This window comes from Ursus maritimus, unplaced genomic scaffold (genome assembly GCF_017311325.1).
Source record: "Ursus maritimus isolate PB19 unplaced genomic scaffold, ASM1731132v1 scaffold_31, whole genome shotgun sequence".
Lineage (NCBI taxonomy): Eukaryota > Metazoa > Chordata > Mammalia > Carnivora > Ursidae > Ursus > Ursus maritimus.
The window spans coordinates 9,619,571-9,646,236 of NW_024425675.1; the positions used below are offsets into that span (position 1 = coordinate 9,619,571).

The window sequence follows — 26,666 nt, forward strand, 5'->3', positions numbered from 1 at the left end:
TCCTTTCAGATAAATTTTGATAGGGATCTTTTGAAGATATAAAAAGTGATTCCAACTGTAAGTATTTAAGCATTGCGACAACCTGCAAGAAAAAATATTTTTGAATAATTTATCTTTTTATTGAAAGCTTTAAAATTATGTGATTTGTAACACATCCTTATGAGAACATAGTAGCAGTCTTACGGAAGGTTATTCCAAGAGCCCCACCTTTTCTTTGTGACTGGGACATACTGTCATGCCTCCAAGTATGTCTTAGTGAACTTAGTTTGTTAAACCTAAGAAGACGGCTGAATTTAGAGCTGTTGATTCCTAAATGAAAAACACTCTCATTCATTCACTCAATAAGCAAAACTGAACATACGGCGCAGTAGAGGAGAGAGAGATAAAAGTGGTATTTTTAAGCAATGTAATATGTTCCATAATAAAGATATGAGCAAAAGACTCTGTGAGCACAGAGAAAGGAGCTACCACCAATGAAATTTAGGCAAGGCTACAAAAAGAAGTAAATGTAGAATAAAGAGTAGGAAAGTGGCTGAGCGAAAAAGGGAAAAGAATGTTATAGGTCTGATGGCACAAATATAGGCACAGAGTTATGAAAGTCTGTGCTCATTTAAGTGTTCAAAGTTGCATGTGGCTAGAGCATAGCTACATGTTAGGTGGTATTGGAAGAGAAAACTATAAAAACTGTGGAGACATATAAGAAGGGGGATTTGCATACCACTATAAACAGTGTATACTTTAATAAAAAACAGGAAGCCAAAAGCAGTTTGTAAGCATGGGTGAGATATTAGCAGTTTTATATTTTGGATAGAAAACCTCCAACAGTATATGGAGTATAACTGCCATTCACTGATAAAAAGACGTTCTCAAGTTAGCAAGCAGGTAGTAGTCTTAGAAACATCTTTATTTCCATGGCCTTGAGCCTGTGGCCTGTTGTTCCAAAAACAACTTTTCCAGGTGATACCATCTTTCCAGGTGATCCATGACGTGGCCATGTATATACTTCATCTAGTCTGAGAAAGACTAGAGGCAAAAGACAATGGAGTAGAGACGTAGAGGAACTGTGAAGTTTAGGTACGCAGAAGTACAGAGGACAGGACAGGAGTTGTGGGAGAAAGCTCTGTGTGTATGAAGTACCTTAGCGTTCAGTTCTTGTAGAGACAAGAGTGGAGGAGGGAAATTACTGCAAGAATTTCAAAGGGAGAAGATCTATGTCTAAATATAGAACACTCATCTGATGAACGCTGACTTTGAAATATATAGGTTGTGGGGCAATTAGTCTCTTGACTTTTTACCAACAGGAAATGCAACTCTTGGAGACCAAACAACTTTTCATTAAAAAGGAGAGGGAACATTCCTTGAAAATGTTCACAATTTAGAATAATTCCTCCTTTGACATGTTGAAATTACTGTCATCTTGGGCAAGTCACTTAACCTCCTAGGTATCTCAATTCAGGGAAAGAAAGAAATCAAGTACAAAATAAGCAGTAAAAATCCCACGTGCAGACTGGTTTTTATTATTGGTACTGACTATGTGTTAAACAGAGTACTCCAGGACAGGAAAGTGAATCAGAGGAGGACTGAAAATACATTGAGAAAACCCATTTGTTATTGCTTACTGACGAATTCTGAAGAGCTTTTTGGTATCCTACGGTTCAACTTAGATTTTTATTTTCAGCTCCTTTATTTGGAGCTGAGTTATAAGAATGTGTCCTCTCCAAAAGGGGTGAGGCAGTGAATGACTCAGACTGAATCAGGCTGGCTTAAGCAGTTCCTTCACCATAGGGATCTCATGTTATTTATGTTACTTCTCCAGTGAGAGAGAATTTGTAAGGATCAGGTAGAATAACCTAATGCTCACTTTAAACAGAAATAAAAGTAATTCTGCATCTATCTTTAAGGAAAATATATAGGAGAAACAATTACACTACTCTAGTTGACAGAGTGCTTTCTTCTACAATTTTCCCATCCTGTTAGAGGGAGGGAGAAAGGGGATTATTAACTCAACTTTCTAGATGAGGAAGGAGCTGATCAGAAGGATGTGCTCAAGGTCATGCAGTTAGTAAGTGGCAGAGCAGTCCCTTGTGTCTTCAAATACTATAATCTTTCCACTACATGCCTCTGCTTCTTGAGAAATAAACGCTTACTTCTGCCCAGGGCATTGAGAGTTGGTACTGGCAAAGGTGACTTCTCCACAAAGACACGCATATGACTGACAGGCCATTTCTGAGCCTGGGTTGTGACTGCAGCTTGAATAATTACTTTTCCAGACCTTTAGCATAAGTCGTGTTCAAAGAACCTAATGTTTTGTATAGTCTGCACTATTTCTTCAACAAATTTGGAAGGATCTTTAGACTATGAACAGAAAGACCATTTTTCCAGTGAATGGTCTATGCAAGGCTGTCAATGAGAAGGGTGACCCACGAAGCTAAGATAAACAGATGAGCCATGACCAAGGGACAGGTGCCACCTAAGGACCAGTAAATGGCACACTGATCCAGTTTTTCTGTGTATTCTTTTCTTGGCTTTAAAAAAGCTTTTGGTCATTAAGCATCTTATTATATATTGTGTCCCCATCATTTTTTTCTCGTTTCTCCTCAAAATGCTGTACTTTAATTCTTTTTGTGTGTATGCGAATTCTTTTGCACCTTGTTTCTTTATTAAGGTCTGGGATTTTTAAGACCCTCCAGTTTTTCTTCATTTTTCTCTATGTTGCCACCTCCATTTAATGTCACTTCATAGGTATTACATATGGTATCTTCTCCTCTTTGCTCTCTCATCCCATACTTAGAAACAGCCTCCCACACCCCAGAGACAAGGCTCATCTGCAGCCTCCCCACAACCTGTTTTGAGTAAGACATCCTCATGGAAGACAAACTCGGGTCTGACAGTGGGGAGAGCAGCCATTCTGCCCTGACTCACTCAGTGAAAGTGCTGTACAGTGTCCTTCTACGTACCCACGTGTGTGTGTGTAACTCACTGGGTGGCCAAACCTGGCGAGGCTGTCGGGATGAACATGAGATTCTTTCTCTTAAATGTTGAAACAAAGATTTCTAGTGATTACAGCGAATTAGTCAGAAATCTTTTCATGTGTTTTTTCATTCCTTTTTAATAAGAGTAATCTATTTTCGTTGTAAAAAAAAAAATCAACTAGCACCAAAGGATGTAAGTTAAATAGTAAAAACCCCCTTCTCCCCCCCTGCCTGCTCCACTCCCAGTCCACCTACCCCAGAGGCACATAGTCTTCATAGTTCATTGTGTGCAGCCATACATTCCTTTTTACATATATACAAACAAAAGCACATTTTTATTAATGGTCTGCAACTTTGCTTTCATTTAAACAATTTCTCTTGAAGATGTTTTTACAGCAACAAAATCAGATCCACTTAATTATTTTAAATTTCCTGATTTTCCCTTTTGTATGGATGTAATATGAATTATAGATTTAAGCTGTCCCCTCTGGGTAGATAATGTTTTCAATGTTTTTGCTCTTGCAAATAATGCTTTAGTGAACACTGGGTATAAATATTTGCATATTTTGTATACATGTATATGTAGGACATTTTTCTGGAAATAGAATTCTTACTGCATTTTATTAATTTTTGGACACTTTCTTCACCCGTGCCTAGTCTTAATCTGAGCTTTGGCTATACCAGTTCCATGTGTGGCTTGCTTTGGGCTGTAAACTAATACCAGCAGCTCTTAACCCTTGTTAAATTAAAACTACCTGTAGAGCATTTTTCAAAAGTTCCATACCAGACTGTGCCCTGGAACTACTGACTCAAAGTTTCTACAAGGGAAACCAGGGCTTTCACATGCTTTAATAGGTGATTCTAAGGTTGAGTCAGAGTTGAAGACCATTGAATTGGTTCCTGGCCTCCAAATTTTCCCACGATTATGGCTGCCTCTTCTCTGTGACTCAGTAATTCAGTCTCTGGGATGTCACTCTTTTCTTTTATAATTTTCTTCCTGAATCATTCCAGTTTTGGTTTTTAGTGTTCATTTCCCCATTTGCTAACTGCATTCTTATCTTTAGTTATATTTTTCATTTCTTTTTACTTGAAAATTATTTTTACCCTATAAACATTATTCAGTTTAATCCCTCCATGTTTACTATGCTGAACAGGCTGGTCAAAGTTCTTGGTGACCAGACATTCTACAACATCCAGTCACCATGAAAAACCCCTATCTTTACCTTACTACTCTATCTTTCCTATATAATGGTCGGCAATGAGGCATCATGATAATGAGCTTGTGCTCTAGACTCAGGCCAGGTTTAAAACCCAGCTCTGCCACCTACTAGCTGTGTGACCTTGCACAAATTCCTCAACTTTTCTGTGGCTTGGGTTCCCCACGTGTAAAATGGGGAATATTAATAATGCCTATCTTAAAGGGTTTTGGTAAGGAATAAGTAATTTGTTTCATGTAGGACGCCAAGTAATTGGAATATAGCAAGTACTCATTAGATGTAATTATTGTTATTACCCCACTTCCGCCCCCCCCCCAAAAAAGATTGTGAGACAGACCCCTGAGGGGCTTCTCTCTCTTCGGGTACAGGTTTTCACTTTCTTTGATTTCTTCCTCTGGTTATACATTGCCATCTGCTTTCCATCTTCCAGAATTTTGTTGATATCTATCATCTGTTGCATTTCTACTCATACTCTCTTTGGTTTGAGTGTTTTACCATCATTAACTAGGGTTTCCAGAAGTAGCAGACATACACATGTTTAATTTGCCAGGTTTAACTTGAAGTCTTCTTTCTTTCTTAGTCACAATTTAAACATAGACATAAATACTTGACAAGATCCAAATTATTTCTCCCAACCCACCATGACCATATCATATTTATCTCATTGTTTAAAAACACTAAAACCAAAAACAGTCATTTCTCAGCAGTTCCTTGTCATGAGCTATGTGCAACAATCCCAGAATTATGAACTTTGCAATGAATTGGACTCCATGGAGAGCAGCCTTGATAGATTTCTTTTCATCTTGTAAAGATTTCTCCTTGGGAGGGTGCCTGGGTGGCTCAGATGGTTCAGTCTCTGCCTCCAGCTCAGGTCATGATCTCCAGGTTCTAGGACCAAGCCCCACGTTGGGCTCCCTGCTTAGCAGGGAGTCTGCTTCTCCCTCTCCCTCTGCCTCTCCCCCTTGCTTGTGCCCTCTCTCTCTCTCTCTGTCTCTCTCTCTCTGTCTCTCTAATGAATAAAAAAAGAAAAAACTAAAGATTCCTCCTTTAGGGGTGCCTGGGTGGCGCAGTCGTTAAGCATCTGCCTTAGGCTCAGGGCGTGATCCCAGCATTCTGGGATCAGAACATCAGGCTCCTCCGCAAGGAGCCTGCTTCTTCCTCTCCCACTCCCCCTACTTGTGTTCCCTCTCTTGCTGGCTGTCTTTATCTGTCAAATAAATAAATAAAGTCTTTAAAAAAAAAGATTTCTCCTTTAAAATTATTTTTCACATTATCCTTTCTTTAGATGTATGCCCTATGTATTTAATGGCTTTTTATTCTATACTCTTCTTACATCATTCACTTTGAGCATAACAGCATTTCTGATGATTTAAAAATAGGGTTGCCTTTTGTAGTAGATAGCTTCTAAAATGGCCCCAGTGATTCCTGCTTCCTGATATTCACAGCCTGTGCAATTCTCTCCCCTTGACTAACCTGTTTCTAATCAATAAAACACATCAGTGTGAAATGAAAGAATGTCACTTCCATGTTGAGGTTATAAAAGATTATGACTTCCATCTTGCAAGCAGACTTTCTCTTGATAGTTTCAGGGAAGAGGTGAGGTCCACATGGACCACATGGAGAGGTCCACATGGCAAGGAACAGGGAGAGGCCTCCTACCAACAGCCAGCTCAAGGCCCCACTTCCCTCAGCCCTCAAGGAACCAAATCCTGTCAACAACCACATGAGCTTAGAAGTTTATCCTTTCCCATCTGAACCTTCAGATGAGACCCCGGCCCTGACTAATACTTCCATTGTAGTCTTGTGAAAGACCCTGAGACCAGCAATGCTTAGATTGCTAACCCACAGGTACTGTGAATAATAGATATGTGTTGTTTTAAGCTGTGAAGTTTGTATAATTTGTTATGTATCAATAGATAATGAATACACCTAGCTTTTCCTGCCTTTACCCATCATACTAACAGCTCTCCTACTGCTTTAAAGACATAGTTTGCCTTGTCTGTTTCTTTTGCATTCCCTCTATACTCCATTCTCAACTTCACAGTATTCAGAAGCTTCTTTTCTGTCAGTATTTGAAGATACATGTACAAGAGGACTAAACAGATTTCTGATTCAAATGTGACAAATATCCAAGGTAATTCTCATGTTAATAATAAAACTGGCATTTGCTATTTATCTGTGATTTATTAAATGATTCTATAAATACTATAGGATTTTGCATTATCTTCATTAAACTGTTGAGGAAACTGAATCCCACAGAACGTAAAGGATTTGTAGGTTGTATGTCTAATTAGTGGTAGAGCCCAGGCTGGCATTTATGGCAGCTAACTCCAAATTCCTTTTTTATCCATTGCACTAGGCTGCAGAATCTCTTCCACCTGATTGGCAGGCAACTCATATTTTTGCAATATTTTACAAATGAAAATTTTCATCTTTTAAATTTTTTTTATTGTATCAGATCTCTTCTCCTGCCTCATGTATATTTTCCTTAAGCTAGTTAATTCATTCTGTGTGTGTGTTTATTTTCATTTAGCTCTAAACCAGGTATATCATCTTGCCAGCAATCACAGCAAAAATTTCCAAGGTACATGTTACATATATTTTATATTCTGAATTAAGTAAAGTCCCCCAGTGACTAATGGCCTTTCATTACCACTCCATTTACCAACTCTTGTACTGTTCTTTGTTGATTATTTTTTAAAAAATTGAATCTGTAAATCATTGATCATATTTAGATCATATTTAGAGCTCATTTGTTCCTGAACCTATTCATTCTCAAGAGATACATTTTTACCTCTCTAACAATTTATTAGCTCACAGATAAATGATACCTTTCTTATTGTCAAATTTTAAGAGAGAACCCAGAAGGCTTAACTTTATGCTCCCATTGTCTGCATTGATTAAACTAAAAGATTCAGTTATCCTATGTTGTCTTACCATTTATTATGCTCCTAGGAGAGATATTGGAATAGTTTTTTACTTTAATTAACTTTTTTTTCTAATTATAGAAAAATTTTAAAATACTAAGAAGTATGTGCATACTTAATACTAAAACCAGAGAACCACTGGCAATGCAGTTAAGTTTGTAAGATATATATATTGACATACATACCCACATATATGTATGTATCTTTATATTTACTCAAAACCAACACTTGCTTAATAAAAATTTGCAATAAGATTTTGAACTGAACCCTAAAAAGAGTTTATGGCCATTTCAAAGAATATAAATTTTTTCATAGTAACAAAAAAACCCCAAAAATATCTTGACCATAATACTTTGGTCATAATCTTACCACTCTGCTCACTCTTGTGTTTTTTTCAGAGGAACATGTAGTTCACTTATAAGAGCATCAGGAGAGAAAATAGGAAGCAGAACCATAGCTTTAGATTTTTTGTTTCTATGTTTTTGCTTTTTTGATAATTATAGAAAACATAATTTTGAGATGGACTTCTTAATAGGAATAAACAATACAATACACTTTCCCCATTGGCTTTTATGGGTGGCCCCTTCATGATCTGCTTTCTAGAACAAATTAAAGGTGTCAAATTCAGGGTAATAAGCGGGGAGTAGATATATATCATTTGTGTGTGTGTGTACATATATATATTCATATATACAAATAAATTTTAAGCATAATCAACATCACACTGTATGCTCTCTCTATATTTTATGTGCTGCTTATTTTTTCACCTAACATAAATCCCAAGAACTTTACCATATTCATTAATATTTTTGAGAACATGACTGTTACAATGGTATAATCTTCTATCCTAAGTCATGCACCATAATTTACTCTTGAAATTATTATTCAAAAAATTATTCCTTCTGAACACATAAGCTGAGGTTGTAAAAGTTTTAGACAAAAATAGTCATTTGTTTCATATTTATTATGTTTGTTGGGATGGGGTATTTTTACAAAGCGCCTTTTCTTGTGGAGAGATAGGAAAACAGACTAGGGAGGCTCTCTGTACTCTTCTAGCAGCAGAATTGCTCTTCCTTCCACCTTGCTGTGCTTTCCCTTAGGCAGCTAATATCACATTTCCGAATGCTGCATCCTGGGAATTCTAATCCCTGAATGGATGGAGAAGAGGGGAGCTGCTCGGGAAAGGTGGTCGTGGACAGGAAGACTCCAGGACTGGCTAAGGCAGAGATAGTCCCTGCATAGTTAGGGCATGACAGAAGATTTTTCAATGTGCTTGTTTCATTTAGTAAAAGCCTGTGGGTCTCAGACTTAGACTCTGACAAGGAGTAGAAATGAAAATCTTCCCTGTTATCTTTGGGCTTTTGGATCTTATTCTGGTTCAGAGAATGAGGCATGTGATGTTTTATTTAAAAGGTCCTTGTTAATTTGATACCATCTACCAGGCAGTGACTAGAATCACCAGTGAAACTTTGAGAACTTCTTATCTTTGCCTTTAGTTTTTAGAGCTGTGACCCTTTCTTTTTATCATTTCAGAGGTATTATAGTGGGGATTTTAGGGAAGCTATGTCAGGCATATCTCATCTGCTGTCACAGTAACCCCAAAATGTTACTTATGTATTATAAATGTGTAAAAGTTATGTATGTATTTTATCTTTTAGTCTATTAATTTATCCCTTTTTGTTGCTTTGAGTAATAGGAGCCAAGTGCAAAATAATAAGTTCTAGACCATGGTTACATAAAGACAAAATCACAATAGCCCCTTTCATTTGTGTGGTAATTGCATGGGTGTAAAGTTGTATTAAGTAGTTTTTATTTTTTGTCATTTGGATCCGACTTTAGATAATTAAATATTTACAGGACATACATTTTCATCCTAAATCTTCCCTGTGTCCAGAATCATATTTCTTCCCAAATATAGAAAAAATAAATTTAAAATACACTCAAGGAACTTCGAATTTACTTATTTTATCAAGCAAATCCTGTATAAAAGTCCTTTGCTATACATAGTTCCAACCTCATGATTCATTTCCAGCCTCCTACTTCAAAAGATAGCAGACCTGGTTGGATTAAGTAGTAGGTTTTAATAGTAGATACTTCCAAGCATTACCTTTGTGGACTGTCCTCCAAACAAGATATCAGCTTTATTCTTCACTTGTTCAGTAAGGATTGTTGGAAACAGGGTAAACTGGAGGAGGTTAAGTGGCCCTGGAAAATATTTAACTAGCGAGACTCTTCCTTGTACGAAGCAGAAGGAAATTGTAGATATGGCAGAAAGAGTCCTTGAAGCTTAAGAAGTCCTTCACATCCTTATCAAAAGACAACTTCATCAACAAAGGTCTTGTCACGGGCAGCTGTCACTGTGCTCCCATTACCCAGTAATCTTTTTTTGTAAATAACACTGTTCCTACATGCCCCACTAACACAACAGTAAAGCACATTGCACCTCACTCACCTGTACAAGTGGTTTCATTCAGAACCAAGTTCACTGAACTGAAGCAAATAACACTCGACGAGTCAGTTAAGAAAATAGAACTGCTGTGTCCCACGTTATTAGGAAACTTGCTCAGATCCTTAAAATGTCAGGCCTAAAGCTTCACACCTTTTACTCTCAGAGCTCTGGGAAGAGCATTGGCCTTTGCTAGCTTCTGACCATTTTACCTTCACAGCATTCCTCTTCTGAAAGCACTGGGCCTCGCATCTACTGAGCCGACACAACAGAGGTTAATTTTCTATCTCTGGTGTGTCTATATTTGCAAAAGAAAGTTATTCTATTTAAAAATGTTCTTCTATTTTGTACATATTTGGAAAGCCTAATATTCTTTTCTCTTGTGGTTCTCTTTTCTTCCCCATTAGCTGTGTTCAGTATCCAAAGAGTATAGGCAATCAAGCTGACTTCAAAACTAGCTAAAAAAAAAAAATTCATATTTGATGAAATGGGTATATAATCTGTGCAGATTTGTTTGTAATGAAGGGAATGCTTGGAAGGCCATTTCCAAGACAGCAGTGCTTTTTAAAAACAGAATGCCTAGTGTATCCCACCACTGAGATCAGCTGATTGAATTTTGTAAGCATCTGAAAAAACTTCCAGTGTTGAAGAACCAAGTCCTTAAAATATACAGAGGGTCTCTCTTTCTCTCACCCTGCCCTCCTAAAACTGCTTACAGTCTATACCCTATGCTCATGCATCCAGCACTTTCGCATGTTCCTGGGTCCTTAAGGCCTTGGTGACGGACGTGGTACACCTGTGTCCTGCTTTTCACACACTAAATATCTTTATGCCTGTCATTAGCCTCTAGTACTGGAAAGAGAACAGGGAAAGTTTTCTCTTGAAATATGTACTTTGAAAATGTACCTCAGGCAGTTGTTCTAGTAGAGGAACTTCTCGTGGGCTCTGGTTGAAAAACATAATCTTTTATAACCAGGGGCAAATTAGGTAACCCCATTAAAGTTCAGTCTCTTTATCTTTAAAATGGGAATAATAGGGGCACCTGCGTGACTCAGTCAGTTAAGCATCTGCCTTCGGCTCAGGTCATGATCCCGGGGTCCTGGGATCGAGTCCCACATTGGGCTCCTTGCTGGGGGGGGGGCAGGGAGGGGCGGGCAGGGAGGGGGATCTGCTTCTCTCTTTCCCTCTGCCTGCCGCTCCACCTACTTGTGCTCTCTCTTTCTCTCTCTGTCAAATAAATAAAATATTTTTAAAAAATAAAATGGGAATAATAAAGTATACCTGGACCTTCAGTGATGTCTCTCATGGTGATGAGTGTGTGGAGGCACAGGCAGCTATTATGAAAGCTACATAAAATGGCAGCTGTTTGTACTACCATCATCATTCATAAATTCTTCAGCCCCGTGGCTTAGGTTTTCTCCAGTTCTTCCTTTATGAAGGTTTGTTGTAAAACTTGTCATTAATTTGGAATTTGGGAAGGGTACTTACAATAATTTGTTAATCTATACATTTATATACATTATATTTAACAAGAAAAGGTGAAGTATTGGGATTTAAAAAACACTGAAACTTCCTCATCTTTTTTTTCTCCCGTTCTCATTACGGAGTATATTAACTACTAAAAAACTAGATCTGGGTTAGATGTTGTATGGACAACTTACACTCAGTATATCAAAAAATAAACTTACCATCTTTTCTCCTTCCTTCCTTTCCCTTTTCCTCCCCTTCCCTCCCTCCCTTCCTTTTTAAAATTTCTTTCCTTGGTTACCTACGATTGGTTACCTACTGTTGCCAGGTACAATACTAGGGAATGGGTATGCAATGAGTAAGATAGTTATAATCCCTGCCCTCGTGCATTTTACAAACTAGCTAGTAGACACATTTAACAAATGAATTACAGAAACAATTATATCAAAATAGAGTTGCTAAGTATAATGAAGGAAAGCTCAAATTCAATACAAGTAAATAGTGTGCAGATGAGATGGAAACCTGACTCAGTCTGGGGAGTGCCCACTCTGAGCTGAGACATGAAGGATGAAGTGGGGTGAGGAGGGTTCTGAGCAGAGCTAGCACAGTTATACCCAGACTGAGGCATCTTTTTTTTTTTAATCTGTTTCTTTCTAAACACAATCATCCTTCCAGTCACCCAGGCTTAAAATCTTCACATTATTTTTGACACTTTATTCACTTTTGCCTCGACAAATAATCAGCTGCCCAATTTTCTTGATTCAGCATGTTCTTTCCTCTGTTCTCTGAGTGCCTGAATTCCCATTCTCACTGCAGCAGTTATAGACTACTTTACCGTTTTCCTACAGCTGTATTTTTCCTTTCATTCAACACATATTTATGAGCACTTTCTGTGTGCCCGGACTTTAGTTAGTGCCAGTATTACAGAATTGAACACAATAAACGTGGTTGTCATTAAGCCAACAAATCTAATGCAGTGCTGTGGATCCGGGGCTGTGATCGGGTAGGGACGGTGTGCTAAGCCACAGAGAGCACTTCCTCTTCCTAGAGAAGAGAGATTCAGAGTGAAGCCTGAAAGGTGAATAGGAGTAAGCCAGGTACAGGTGAGGCATGGACTGGATAAGGAACATCCAGTCAGAAGGGACAGCAGATGCAAGGATTGGAAGGTTTGGGTAGGTGGAAAGTAATGATGTAATAGAAGTAAGCTGGTATCTATCATCCTAAATAATTTAGAGTTTTGGGACACCTGGGTGGCTCAGTTGGTTAAGCATCCGACTCTTGATTTTGGTTCGGGTCATGATCTCTGAGCCATGAGATCGGGCCCCAAGTTGGGCTCTGCACTCAGTGTGGAGTCTGCTTGGGATTCTCTCTCTCTCCCTCTCCCTCCCCCCGCTCCTCCCCCATGCGCATGTGCACATGCTCTCTCCCTCTCTCTCTAAATAAATAAATAAAGTCTTATAAAAAAATTATAATAATAAAGCGGAGCACCTGGGTGGCTCAGTCTTTAAGCGTCTGCCTTTAGCTTAGGTCATGATCCCAGGTCCTGGGATACAGCCCTGCATCGTCAGGCTCCCCGCTCAGCAGGGACCCTGCTTCTCCCTCTCCCACTCCCCCAGCTTGTGCTCTGTCTCTCTCTCTCGCCATGTCTCTCTCTTGCAAATAAATAAAATATTTAAATAATAATAATAATAATAATTTAGACTTTTTCATAAGAACCCTGGGAACCAATGAAAGGTTCTACACAAGACAGTGAAGGAAGCAGAAGCATTTGGGGACTAGAGTAAAGGCAATGCTGAAATAAGGATAAGAAAAGGAAAAGGTTTGGTGAGGAGGATGATGAATTCGTTTGTTTTGTTTTGATGTCTCCCAACTGGCCTCCTCACCTTCAGTACCTTCCCCTTCCGTAGCATCCAGTCATGTCGTGTGGTGCTGCCAGATTAACTCCCTGGAACACACTTCTGATCTCAGTTTAAAGACGTTTCATCATATGTTTGGTCACAGAATAAAATCTGAATTCCTCACCCTTTTATTTAAAGTTTACAGTGAACTGGTCCCATCTCTGTTTTAAAGCTTGATTTTTAGTGCTCCCCTTTATGTCTTCCTGTCCATAACCACATACTCCATACTCTTGAAGCTTCCTCACAACCAGGCCTTTGTCTTGGGCTCCTTCCCGCTTTCCTTTTGCTTACATACTTAAACCCTTCCTCCACCAGGTCCTTACTCAGATGTGAACCCTCCTATGATAACTTCACTTGTTTCCACTGAGAGTAATTCCTCTTTTCTCTGAATCCGCAATATGATTCAATTCACAGCATAATAGCATCGATCACGTCCCCCATGCGGTAGAACTATTTAGAGAGGCAAGCTGTGAACTCTGGAACTCAACTGCCTGATTCAGATCCTAGCCCTGACCTTTCCTGGCTGTGCGACGCTGAGCACATCTCCTAAATTCTCTGTGCATTATTCCTCCTTTGTAAAATAAACATTCCTACTGTATAAGGTATTGTGGGGATTAAATAAGTAAATACTGTAAAAATGCTTAAATTTGTGTGTAGTAATAGTGCTGTGTAAATATTTGGTATGATCAAGCCATTATTTTTATCATGTACACGGAGCATCCACTCTTCTAAACTATAACTTGAGGACCTAATCCACATCTGATTTGTTACAATGGCTTCTAAATTGCAGACTAAATAAATAGTGAATGAGCGAATTAGAATCACAACGATTAGTGAATCCTAATTGGACTTTTCACATAGTTTATTTTAAAGATAGCATTTTCTTTGTTAAATTAGCTAAAATTGATCACTGACCAAATATTTAATATATTTAAATTTTCTATGTGTGAAGCATACAGAATATATGGAGAAGCATGTGTTCTTTGGTTTTACATCTGATTCAGGGGAATACCCACACAGTTAACTATGGTATATGGTAAAGTAAAAAAAAGTGTATAGTCAAAAAGTGACTATCGGAATTCAAAGGGAGTAACCAGAATAATCAGAAAAGAATTCACTGAGATAAGATGTAATTATACTACAGTGAGAATGGTAACTTTTATAACAAAGTATACATAAATCAGCTCTCTTAATATATTAGCCACAATTTATTGAATGCCTTATGTACCAGGCGCTATGTTTATCACATTCAGACTTCAAAACAGTCCTATGTGGAAGTGTTAGTGTTGTGTTCATCGTAAAGATGGGGGAACTGAGGCAGAGCAAGGCAATGTTAAATAATTTGTCAAAGTCACACTAGTGAAAAACAGAGCCAGGATTGGAACCCAGGGAGATTGGATACAGAGCCTGGATTCTCCCATCACCACACTCCAAAATTAGGAGTTCTACTTCACTGTTTGCTGAACTGTTTCTAATAATGTATTTTATTAAGTTCACTGGAATTTCATTTTCTATTATTTTTTAAGCTTATGCCTCGTCCATGGATGTTGAAAAAAATTGACTATTATTCTTTCATTTATTGCTGACCAACCCAATCTTTCATTTACAGTAACAAGCCCTCAAATTCTTCATCTGTGAAATAAAAGTTTGAAGCTATAACAGTAGCTCCTGAACAATTCAAGAACAACTCTTTCCTCCAAATATGCAGACTTCTGTCTTACATTCTTCACCTTTGCTTATTCATGCTCTTAATCATCGTCCGGTGTGCAATGGAAAGCTTTGTAATAAGTCACAGGATTTTGTAGATTCCAAGAATCCACTGTGCTAGAATAATCTCTAAAGCTATTTCTGGTGGAAATATTTGAGATTTTGTATGTTCTAGACTTTAGGTCCCTCTCTCACTCATTGCTAATCTGTCATTTCTCTCTGTCATAAGAAGGAACACATATCCCCTAATCCCTTACTCTTCTACCAAGTTTTCTCCATTTGTTTCTTTTCCCGTAAATTTTCCCTTCTTCCTTCAGCTCAGATTCCTTACTAAACAATGCAGCTTATTTTGCAGAACTTGTAATTGCTGCCAGACCCTTGTGTAAAGGAACTATTTCTAAAATACATGAGTAAACCTAAAACACACATTTGCAGAATTTTAACTTGTTTTGTGAAAATAATAAATAAAGGAAATGTTTTATGTCAGTTTTTGGATGACTCCAAACGTTTTCCTGGTAGACTGAATTTTAAAATCACATCTTTATCTGCATCGTCAGCATAGACCTAGTGAATTAGAAAATTAAGGACAAATATCACATATACACAAAGCAACATTATCTCCTAGCCACACCTATTCTTACCTTCCTTTGATTTCTTCTTAATAGCAGCCTTTTTTTCCACTCCTTGAGAATTTAATTATAATGGTATTTAAAGGACCTAGTTTAATATCTTTATACAGTAGAACGATTTGAGAAATACCATCAGGGAGTTGTCGGTAATGTCATTCCTGGCACTGTTGGAAAGTGGGGCTCCGTTTGTAAGATATCAGCAAGAAGATGTCAGCACCCACCCCATGTCACCCAGCTATGTTTTATGGTTCCAATATTTATGTCTTTGGGATAAAAAAAACAAAACAAAACCTAAAATAACACACAGGGTTTTAGGAGTGAGCATAGTTTTCTGTTATGATGACCTTGTTCTCAGCAAAATCAGTTCAGGCCTGCCACTCCAGCATAAGAGTTTAAGTCCACATTCTTCAACAGCATTTATTCTTTAGATTTCTTAAGCAAGGCCAAACCAATTCCTATCCTATGAGGGCTTGTTCAAACCCACCAGTAGCATATGAAAGGTAACACATACAGTGCCTTGCACATGCCTTTTGACTGCCCCCACCCCTGCTGGAATTGACCACTTGTTCCTTTGTGTCCCAATGAACCTGTCAGATGTTTATCATAGCACCTGTGCCACTTGAATGCAATTCCTCTTTTACAGGTCTCTCTTCTCTTTCTTTTTTTTTTTTTTTTTTTAAGATTTTATTTATTTATTCGACAGAGAGAGACAGCCAGCGAGAGAGGGAACACAAGCAGGGGGAGTGGGAGAGGAAGAAGCAGGCTCAAAGCGGAAGAGCCTGATGTGGGACTCGATCCGGTAACGCCGGGATCACGCCCTGAGCTGAAGGCAGACGCTTAACCACTTTGCCACCCAGGCGCCCCTCTCTTCTCTTTCTTATTGGCCTTTCTATCTACAGCATCTAGTATAGTATCTGGCTCATGGTATATGCTTAATTAATATTTGCTCAGTGAGCACTCTGGAGTGAGAAGAGAAGAGTTAGGGAGGCAGTTGAGCCAGGTGCTAAGTGGTAGGTTGGCAGGGGAGTACAGTACAGGATAATCCTCTCAGGGCTGGTGCAGACAGGGGAAGGGTCTGGAAGTGGGGGGGGGGGGGCTGTCAGCAAGGCTCCAGTGGAGTTTGACAATGGAGGACAGCCCGGCTGGCCCATCTGGGGAAGTAAAGGGAGTTAAGTTTGAATGTGCCACAGGCTTAGAGACAATTGATAGAAACTCCTGAAAGTCAGAATTAACAAACTGAGGGCTTTAGAGGGGAGAGGGGTGGGGGATCAGGATAGGCCGGTGGTGGGTATTAAGGAGGGCACGTACTGCATGGAGCACTGGGTGTTATACGCAAACGATGAATCATGGAACACTACATCAAAAACTAATGATGTACTGTATGGTGACTAACATAACATAATAAGAAATTAAAAATAAAAATAAAATAAAAGTAAAGAACTTAGGTTTGATTTGAAAGCAATAGGGAGACCGTAGTCTTTTGATTTGGCCCATGAATGATCAAAATAATATTTTAAAGTTTTATTCAAAAGGATGTGTGCTTATGTCAAAATTCATATGTGAAATATTGATTTTAATCTGTGGGTCATCAGTTGATCCTGAAGGTCTCTTTCTTTCTGTTCTCATCCCACAGGTTGTTATTTTGTACTTTGAGCCAAGCACATTTCGCTGTATTCTCCTCAGATGGGTCCGTCTTCTCGGTTTTGCAACTGTTTATGGAACTGTCACTCTCAAGCTTCACAGGTATATTGTATTTCACTAGTTTTCATTCCCGTGGGAGGATCAAAGTGTTTGGCTTAGCATGTTATTGCAAGCTGGGTCAGCCACTTAAATGGTTTAATTTCAAGAATTAGACAGCCAGACAATACATATTTTTTTCATTTTCAAGGCAACATCATTAGGATTCTCTAGGAAAATCTTTAATACAACTGAATTTGAACAACGTATTTCAATAAAATATACCACTGGGTATGGAAAATTTAATTCTGAATAAAAAATAGTTTAGGATGAATGCAAGAGACTGTTTCCTAGCTAACAGCAGGAAAGAATACAAAGGCAATACAGCTAAAAATCCAGGTCCAGAGCTCCCAAAGAATCCTTATATAGTAAAATGCGGCAGTCCTCTGACTTGACAGAGACTACTGTTCTTCATTCATAAATTACATGCCCCAGGGTAATCCTGCTGATATTCAATGGGTGAAGTTCAAAAAAATAGTGTTCTTGACTTTCCTCCTTAACCAGAGTGCTCTAATGATTATCAACTTTGTAAATTAGACAATGGGGTAAATCCTCTTATACTTTCAAAACCACCTGCTTTTCTTAATGTATATGATAAGTATGCAGAAGAAAGAGACATATAGTACATTACCTATCCCAAAGGGCTTTCCAGTGCCTCTTATTCCCAAGCTCTCTCAATGCAGTGGTGCCAAAGACCACTGGAGAGAGAATGTAATTTCTCCCTCACAATAAAACTGCAACTCTATAGAGGAAACCCTTTATGCTGATTAGCTTTAAAGTTGTTTTTATAACCATAGTAAGCCATTCATACTTCCATGCTAACGTGATCATGTTTCTCAATAAAAGTATTTTAATATGGCTCAGGCAACAGTTTATCTTAGAGCCATAACATGTGTTATATTTGTCTTTAAATATTTCCCTTTCAATCTTTCTTAAAATGTGATCATTTTACTGTTTACTACACAAGGATCTCAATTTCTTTTTCGGGTTCTTGTTTTGTTTTGTTTGCTTTGTTTCATTGGTACTTATTTACTGGGAATGCTCCAGAGTATCTTTTTGAAATAAACATAGATATCCTTAACTCTCAAGGTTCCTTTCTTATGTATGTCCTGTAGTACAAGGAACATCGGACTGGATGTCAGGAGATCCAGCTTAAATCTCATTTCAGCCTCTAACTCTCGGAAATCATAGACTTCTATTTTCTATAAAAGGAAAAGATTAGACCAATCTCTAATGTTCTTTCTGACATTCATTTTATTCTTTCCACATCACGGCACACTTTGCTCTTATGTCTTTGTAGTCTTCAAGTATCTTCCGGTTTCCATTCCTTACACAATAGCTATTTTCAACCATTGTTCACCAAAGGAAGTGAGTAATCATTGGCAGCCTATAACAGACAATAAGGCTTCTAGAAATCCTGAGAGAATGGGTGACCTCTTGAGATTTAAAAATGATCCCTCTCCCTATGAGTCTAGCACTTAGCATCTCTTGGGTCCTCTATTATATAATACAGTTTGTTTATTTAATTATCTTCTTCATTTTTACCTAATTTACTTTCTCTTCGAAGTGAGGGTCTTACTATTGAATCCCCTGCCCTTAGCACAATGACTGATACATGGGAGGTGTTTAGTACGTCTTAGTCGTTGGTTGAATGAATAAAAATGTCAGATGCAGACTTAGAAGCTGCTTCCAACAGTTCTCTCCACGCGTAATGCATTCACAGTCCCCTGACTCACTGGAGGTCCCCACATGTCTAGAATATATAACTCCGTGGTCTGCAAGAGGTTGTTTGGTGGGATACAAACACAGTAGTAAATAGCACTGAATCACGTAATAAGAAAATTACTTCCGTTCAGACATTCTGTCCATCCTTCTGATTATTTCCAAGAGAAAAATTAGCGTGGAACTAGTAGGTCTCTAACACCTGCCAAGCACTTGCTAATCTCCCTTTGCAACAAAGAGCACGTCAAGCTTCAGGCTCAGAGCTTTCCATTGCAATGCTACCTTGATATAACTTACTGACCGTCTCACTGTATTTCTATAGTTACTTTCTCTTTCTGTATTATCAGTTTTTCATTTAAAGTAGCAATATAAAGTTTCCTTTAAAATATTTTAAATAGAAATTGATTTAAAGAGTATATAGCTAGTGTGCAGACTTAGGCAGAAATCTTGAGTGTGGTATGCAAATGATTGGAATTTGAGAAACTAGTCCGTCATTCTTTCATTTATTTCAAAGACTGGACTTAGAGCTATTTTCTATATGTCTTTAGAAGTCATTGTATCGAAGAGTTACCACTGAAGGTTTAAATCAAGTAGAAACTGTTTCTAATTTAATGAGCTGAATTATTCTTATCCTGTCTGAACCATATGGCTTTATATTATATTCTGGTTTTTTTTCATATTGCTTAAATTTAACCAATTCCAATATTGTTTCAGTCTATAAAACTGAATAATTAGCATCCCAGAGGAATGTGAATAACTCACTGGAAGTGACTGGCTGAACCAGTTTCATGTTCCCCATTCTTAGTTGTGCATGGTGCCTATATTTATATATTTAGGTATTTGTTAAGTGAGTGGGCGGATGGTTATAGTGAATGCAGCTGCCATGGGTGTCTTTGGTTGATATCTTTTAGATTTAAGCAACATGTGGACTTCTAAGATTTGGTAATAACATGATAAAGAGGAAAGACATAAAGGGGCGCCTGGGTGGCTCAGTTGGGTAAGCATCTGCTTTTGGCTCAGGTCGTGATCTCAGGGTCCTGGGATCAAGCCCTGTGTTGGGCTCCTTGCTCAGTGGGGAGTCAGTCTGCATCTCCCTCTCCCTCTGCTGCCCCCCCACCCAGCTTGTGCACTTTTGCTTACTGTCTCTCTCTCTCTCTCTCTCTCAAACAAGTAAATAAAAACTCTTTAAAAAAATAAAAAAAGAGGAAAAGCATAAATCCTAACAAATCCAAATTCAAATTTCAGTTCTGACATTAACTATTTGTACAACCAAGAACAAATTATTTTAACATCTGAAAATCAGTTTTCTCACCTCACCTGTAAAGTTGTTGTAAAGGCTAAACATGACTGGAATATGTGTAAATATATCAAGGGGCTGGGGCTTCTACGGCTGAATTAACCAATAAGGAAATTCATTGGAAAAATATGGAGAAAGGCACAGAACTAGGCTTTAGAGGACCTGACCCAAGATAGATTGAGGTATCAAGATAGCATGGTGAATGCCATATATCATTTTCATAAAAACTTCATTTTTTATTTCAAGATTTTTTTCCAAAAAGTAAATCCTACCTTCTAGGCAGAAAATTCTAAGGAAATTATCAGTACAGATACATAAAGTGACTGTTAAAGTCCCTTGGGAATAGGACAGGCAAGAAAGACCTGAGTTTTTGTTTTATTTCAGTCATTTCCCTCAAGGCTTAGTAAAATTATGGAACATTTCTTTCTCCATCTCCTGGTTTCTCTCTGATTGATGGTAGTGTTTACAGAATTCCAGTAGCCCTGAAAACTTGACACAAATATGAAAAAGGAACAGGATCTCATGCTGTCACAGAAATGATACTATTAGCCTGGGAGGGAACTTGAAGGTTTCATCCACTTTTACCAAATCTTCCACTTTTTAATTTAGTGGTCTCTCCCTGTATTTGAGAATTATACAGTCAGAGACTACCGTGCCTGTCCAAAGGAAAATTGCAGAAGAGCATTTTAATTTATTAACAGTGCAATATAGGGGTGTAACAAGTTGGGGGTAAGGTGAGAGTGGTTTGCCTCTTCATGGAGCCATCTTTTATCACCGACATTTAGAATCACTAGCACATGATGGTGATAAAAAGTAGACCAACTTTTCGTTGTCTTTATTATTGCCCTAAGTTCGCTACAGGCAAATGGGTCCCTTTGTTACTTACACCCTAGGGCAAGCCAGTCCCACTGCCCCACCTCATTGGCAGGCCATTCATGCGGTGCAATTTATTTGAAACTGAGGCTGTTCCTTTTTGGAAAAAGAAGGACGAATGGTACAGGTTTTAGCTCTCCTAATATGGATCAAAGAGAAAATAGAGCTGAAGTAGGAAAAATGAAGAAGGTTCATTTATAAAGAGGAGTTTCCTTAAGTAACCATACAGATGTTTGACTTGGGACATGAGATACAGGACAGATCTACAAGAACATCTAGTTCTTTGTGTGGTTGTGCGGGTTCACAGAATACTTGCTAAGTTGTTTGTTTAAGAAAATTGGTAAGGCAATAATATCTCTAGGTTCAGAAAAGCTGAGTCTATTTTCAAGAGGCAAAATGAGGAAATGTTTTAAATGAAAGGAGGTGGAGAGAGATTAAGAAATTTAATGCTCCAAGAACATTTTCCTATTCCCTGTAATATGGCTTCTGAAAACAAATTGTCTTTTTCCTTTTTCCAAGGCTAATCAAGAAAAAAAAACAAAAGACTTTTTTTTACTATATTTAAAATGAATATTTAAGCAAGCTGTAAAAAAGCCTACTTCTGGCTCTGGACTAGGGATTTTCATTTCATACATTATTCAGTATTCCTTGCTCTAGATACAACACAATACGTAGCAGTTTTCTCTACTGTGCTCATTAGTACCAAATATTTACACTTTGTGGGAAGGTTTTATGTTTTCTTTTTTATTTTATTTTTTTGGTTGTTTCCTCGTAAATTTTAAAAAGTGACTGGAAGTTACCTATACTTATTTATTTTATGTATTCTTTATAAAGATACATAAAATACAGTAAGATACCTTAAATTTTTGGGGAAAAAAAGAAAGAAAAGCAAGTTAGGACTGTCTAGAGATGCTAAGAGCTTGTAACAAAATGAAGGTTGCCTTCTTAGCTTAACTTATGAGAACCACTGGCTGGCAGGCAATTTGAGATAGAGACTCAGCACATTAGACTGTATATTAGCTGCAGATTTGCCTTAGCGGGGTGTCGGTGAGCCCTCATTTATGAAAGCCAGAACAGTAACAACCTTTGTTCTTGGGTGGCTGAGCAAAATGCCTATGGGCATACACAAGAGTGTTCTAAAAATCTTGCATTTACCCCAGCTCACAGATGAATGATGTTTAAGGTCCCAAATCATGGCCCATAGGGGTTTGGACATGGCACAGTTTCAAAATGGTTTTAGCCAGTTGCCCACCTCCGCCAAAATAACGTATCAAGAACACGTCCTTTGAACATGTAGCCGTGGACATTAGTTTTGACTAGAAAATGGGAAGAGTTTGCCATATGGATGGTGGTAAAGATGGGGATTTCAGGTCCTCCTTTCTGCTGAGCTCACTGTGATTGATGATCTTTTCTGGCTGCCGATCTGGATGTAGGAATAACTTCAAGTGAAGAATTACTCATAGTGACATTTCTTAAGAACCATATTGTCCCAGAGAAGAGAGACTCATTCATAAGCTTCTGAGGAAGCTCTCTTTCCCTGTCAGAGTACTGTCCTGACATTGTCAATGAAGAAAAATTATTCTGACACTTGTTAAAGAATGGTAAGACAGACTTTATTCATGGGCACAACAACTTGCAGTTTTCACAGCCAGGGAGAGAGATTGGGTTCAACTCAGAATTCATAAAGGAAGCGTGGGGATTTACAGTTAAGGAGCAGGGTGTGGTTCAGTGGATGGAAAACTACTAAGAGAAAGCATCAGAGGCAAAGGAGAATTTCTGGCTAAACCAACTTGACAGGAGTCTCGCAAAAGGCAGGCCAAGATGGTCTCAGATATCAAAGATTGGAGATTCTCACTAAGCTGACTTAGTAAGATTCTTGCTACAATCGGGCAATGGAAAGACAAGGAAAGTCCAAAGGTTGGGCCCAGTCGAGGAGAAGACTCAGAGGAGCCTGGCTGGGAAATTTGATTAAGGAGAGAATCTTTGTCAATAGGTAGCTAAGCAAGTTCCAAAGCCAAAGAAAGTTACTTAGCTTCAGGGGTAAATTACAAAATATCAGAACCTTACCTCATACACCCATACTTTTCATACACTAAAAAAAAACCTAGATGCCCTATGGAAGAATGACATGTTTGGGATGACAATTTAGAAAATAAAGGTTTTAAATTTATGTTCTGGAACTATCTCTATTACTGGCATTTTAAGAGATTTGAAGGAAAAAATAGATTAGTAAATAATTTGACCTTCTCTTTTCCAGTTTCTTAGTTCATTAAGTGCCAGCCTAGGCTTTGTGGTATTAAGATTTAAACAATTTCCCTGGAGATATTTTTACAATTTTAAATTATTTTCAATGAAACAGGAAAGATCAAAAGTCATTTGGCTCGTAACAATAGAAATTCACTTCATAATTTCATTAATTCAGGAAGCATTGGCCTGAAATGCACCATAACAACTCGTGCTAATGCACAGAACAATTTGTGTGCTATCCTGTGTCTAATTAACTTTCCGAAAGTGTGCAGTTACACACCGTAGTTTTGCAGGCACTACATCTCTGTCATTCGGATCACTCATATGTTAGGAAGGACCTAGAAGAAGAGAGGCCCTTGAAACCTGAGAAATAAGCAAAGTGGGCCCTGTCACATCTCCTTCCTGTACTCATCTCCCCTTTGTTGGCATACTCATCATCTGTCCGGAGCTGCCCGAGTCTGAGTCCTATGGGACTTCGCATACCGCTAGTCCTTATGGATGGCTCCCTAGAAACCAGGAAAACAGAATCTCCTAAGCTCCAGTGAATTACTCTTTGATTATAAAATCTCTAACTCGCAGATAAGACCATTCCCTCTGCTCATTCCTCCCCACCCTGGCCCTTCTAATGACTTCACACTGCCCTATCTAGCTTCCTGTAGGACCCCAGCTGAATGACCCTAAATATTGTTAATTATATTGGTATATTCTTGTCACTCTCAGAAGCTAATTAAGTGTGGCTGGCTTGAATAGCTTCATTTATGAATTAGTATGTTCAATTTAATCTACTTACGGGAAGTGAAAGATTTGGGAAATACAAGCATATTGATAAAAGATGTTTTTTATTAACTGGAGGTCTATATTCATGCAGGACCTTTAAAACATCAATGAGTAACTTTTTAATACAATTAGAAATAAAAGCAAAATTCATTTTTTAATTGTTCTGCTTTTCAGAATATATTAAACATGAGACAGGAATAAAATGGGAATATATCTCACTCAGAAAACTGAAGAGACTTAAAGCTTTACTTGTTTTGTCTGACATCAGATGTCCTACTTGTTTTGTGACACATAATTTTGAAATACACTTTATTTTATAACATCTACATTCAAAGCTTTTCAATATTAAACTTCTCTTTTTGTTTTTTCTATATATATACATGCTCCAGTTTCTAGTCACAGCATCAACATTTTATGTCAAGATTTCTGGAAATAGGTTTGACTTGATATATATAGTTTGGGGGCTGTTCAGCACATCAGAAACATGGGATTTTTTTTATTGCCTGGATTATATGGTTTTGACTTGTATATGCGTGCGTGTGTGTGTGTGTGTGTGAATCAACTTTAAAATTTTGAATATAAACCCATCTGGTAATTCAGAATTAGTATTTCTCAGACTATAGTCGATAAATACTTTATTCTAATGTACTTCATTAGAAAATAACAAATCCTGGGGCGCCTGGGTGGCACAGCGTTTAAGCGTCTGCCTTCGGCTCAGGGCGTGATCCCGGCGTCATGGGATCGAGCCCCACATCAGGCTCCTCTGCTATGAGCCTGCTTCTTCCTCTCCCCTGCTTGTGTTCCCTCTCTCGCTGGCTGTCTCTATCTCTGTCGAATAAATAAATAAAATCTTTAACAAAAAAAAAAAAAAAGAAAGAAAGAAAATAACAAATCCTGTATGCCCTCAAGTGGAAATGTTTCTTTTCCTCATGTGAAGTAGATAGAAGAGAATAAGTGCAAATGAGATTAATTCATTCGTGTGGCAAAAAGAAGGGCAGCCAGGCTTTAAAGGCTATAGTGAGCGTTCACTTCAGCAGCACATATAGTAAAACTGGAACAACACAGAAAAGGTTAGCATGGCCCCTGCGCAAGGATGACATGCAGATTCGTGAAGCATTCCGTATTTTTGACTAAAAACCTGCTGTAATAAATATATTAACTTAAACAGAAAGGAAGGAAGGGAGGGACGGAGGGAGGAGAGAAAGAAGGAAAGGCCACAATGAGACAATCTGCTTCTGCAAGCCTTTTACTGCCATCCCCGGCTGCTGTTGTCAGGCTCAGAGACAGGGGCATGGCTTGCGTTATTGGATGGACACACCCGTGTCTTTTCTGTCGCACCATCAGTTCCCCTGGCCTCCGTTTACTCTGCTGCCCGTTCCCTAGCATTTACACATGTCCAGTCCAAAATACCTGAGTTGTGTTTACGTTTTCATTCAGTTCAAAATAATTTCTAATTTGAGTTACTCTTTGATTCACAAATTATTTAGAAGTGTTATTTAGTGTGCACATATTTGAGGGATTTTCCATAAATCTTTGTTTTTGACTTCTAATTTAATTCTGTTGTGTTCGAAGCACATACCTCGTATGACTTGAATCCTCTTAAATTTATTGAGACTCGCTTTATGGCCCAGAATATAATCTATCTTGGAAGGTGTTCCATGAGCACTTGTCTTCTGTGGTTTGATGGTTGTTCAATAATTTCGTTCAAGTTTTTATATCCTTATTAATTTATCTCTACTTGTTGTATTGAGAGTAGTTGGAAATTTCATATTTGCCTGTTTCTCCTCATAGTTCTTTCAGTTTTTGCTTCATATATTTTGAAGATCTGCTCTTAGATACATAAACATTTGGAGTTGTTAGGTCCTATTTATAGGACATAGACTCATGTCCTATTCATAATGATAAAGAACTGACTCCTTGATGAAATGACCTTCATTGTCCCTGATAATATTCTTTGCTCTGAAATTTACTTTGTCTGATATTAATATAACTACTTCTGATTTCTTTTGATTAATGTTAGCATGTGATATCTTTTTTTCCCATTACTCTAACTTTAAACCTTTTGTTTTATATTTAAAATGCATTTCTTGAGGAAGTTTATAGTTGGGCCTTGTCTCTTTTAAGTCTAATCTGACAATCTCTGGTTTTTAATTTGTGTATTTAGACTACTTTCCTTTAAACCTGACTATTGTTAAGCTTGTGATTTTAGATAGTATTACCTGTGTAATACCTTCTAACATGCTATTGGCTCACTTGGCCTCTAGTTACCATCATGCCCACTACACAGAATTCACGTGTGTCCAGGTCCAAAAAACTGGATTTGAACTAAAAAGGAACTTAATACAGGAAGCACAACTATTCTAGAAATTCCTAGATAGAAGCAAAGCACCAAAACTGAGTCAAGAAGAAATAGAAAATCTAAATAGATCTGAAGAAATAAAGACATTGAATTAGTAATCAAAAATCCCCACCACCACCACCACACACAGCCCAGTCCTGGATGGTTTCACTGATGAATTATACCAATAATTTAAAGAAGAATTAACACTAAGTCTTTGCAAGTCATTCTGAAAAATAGCTAAAACTGCATTTCCTGTTCATTGTAGGAGGTCACTATTAACCTGATAGCAAAAATAGATAAATATATCAGAAGAAAACAAAACTGCAGACCAATATCTCTTATGCATATAGACATAAAAATCTCAATTCAGACAGAATCCAGCAACCAAAAGAATTGTACATCAGGACCA

The 26,666-nt window shown here is 38.0% G+C and overlaps 1 protein-coding gene and 1 non-coding gene across 2 annotated transcripts in view; both read left to right on the forward strand.

Annotated features, from left to right (window-relative positions):
* GPR158 (G protein-coupled receptor 158) overlaps positions 1–26,666 on the forward strand; it is a 434,171-nt gene that overhangs the window by 357,889 nt on the left and 49,616 nt on the right. Inside the window, 1 exon segment of the mRNA XM_008709680.2 lies at positions 16,897–17,006. Within this exon segment, the coding sequence (XP_008707902.2) occupies positions 16,897–17,006 (110 nt within the window).
* Positions 24,938–25,044, forward strand: LOC121106351. Its single transcript, XR_005838981.1, has one exon. It is a non-coding gene; the product is annotated as a U6 spliceosomal RNA (small nuclear RNA).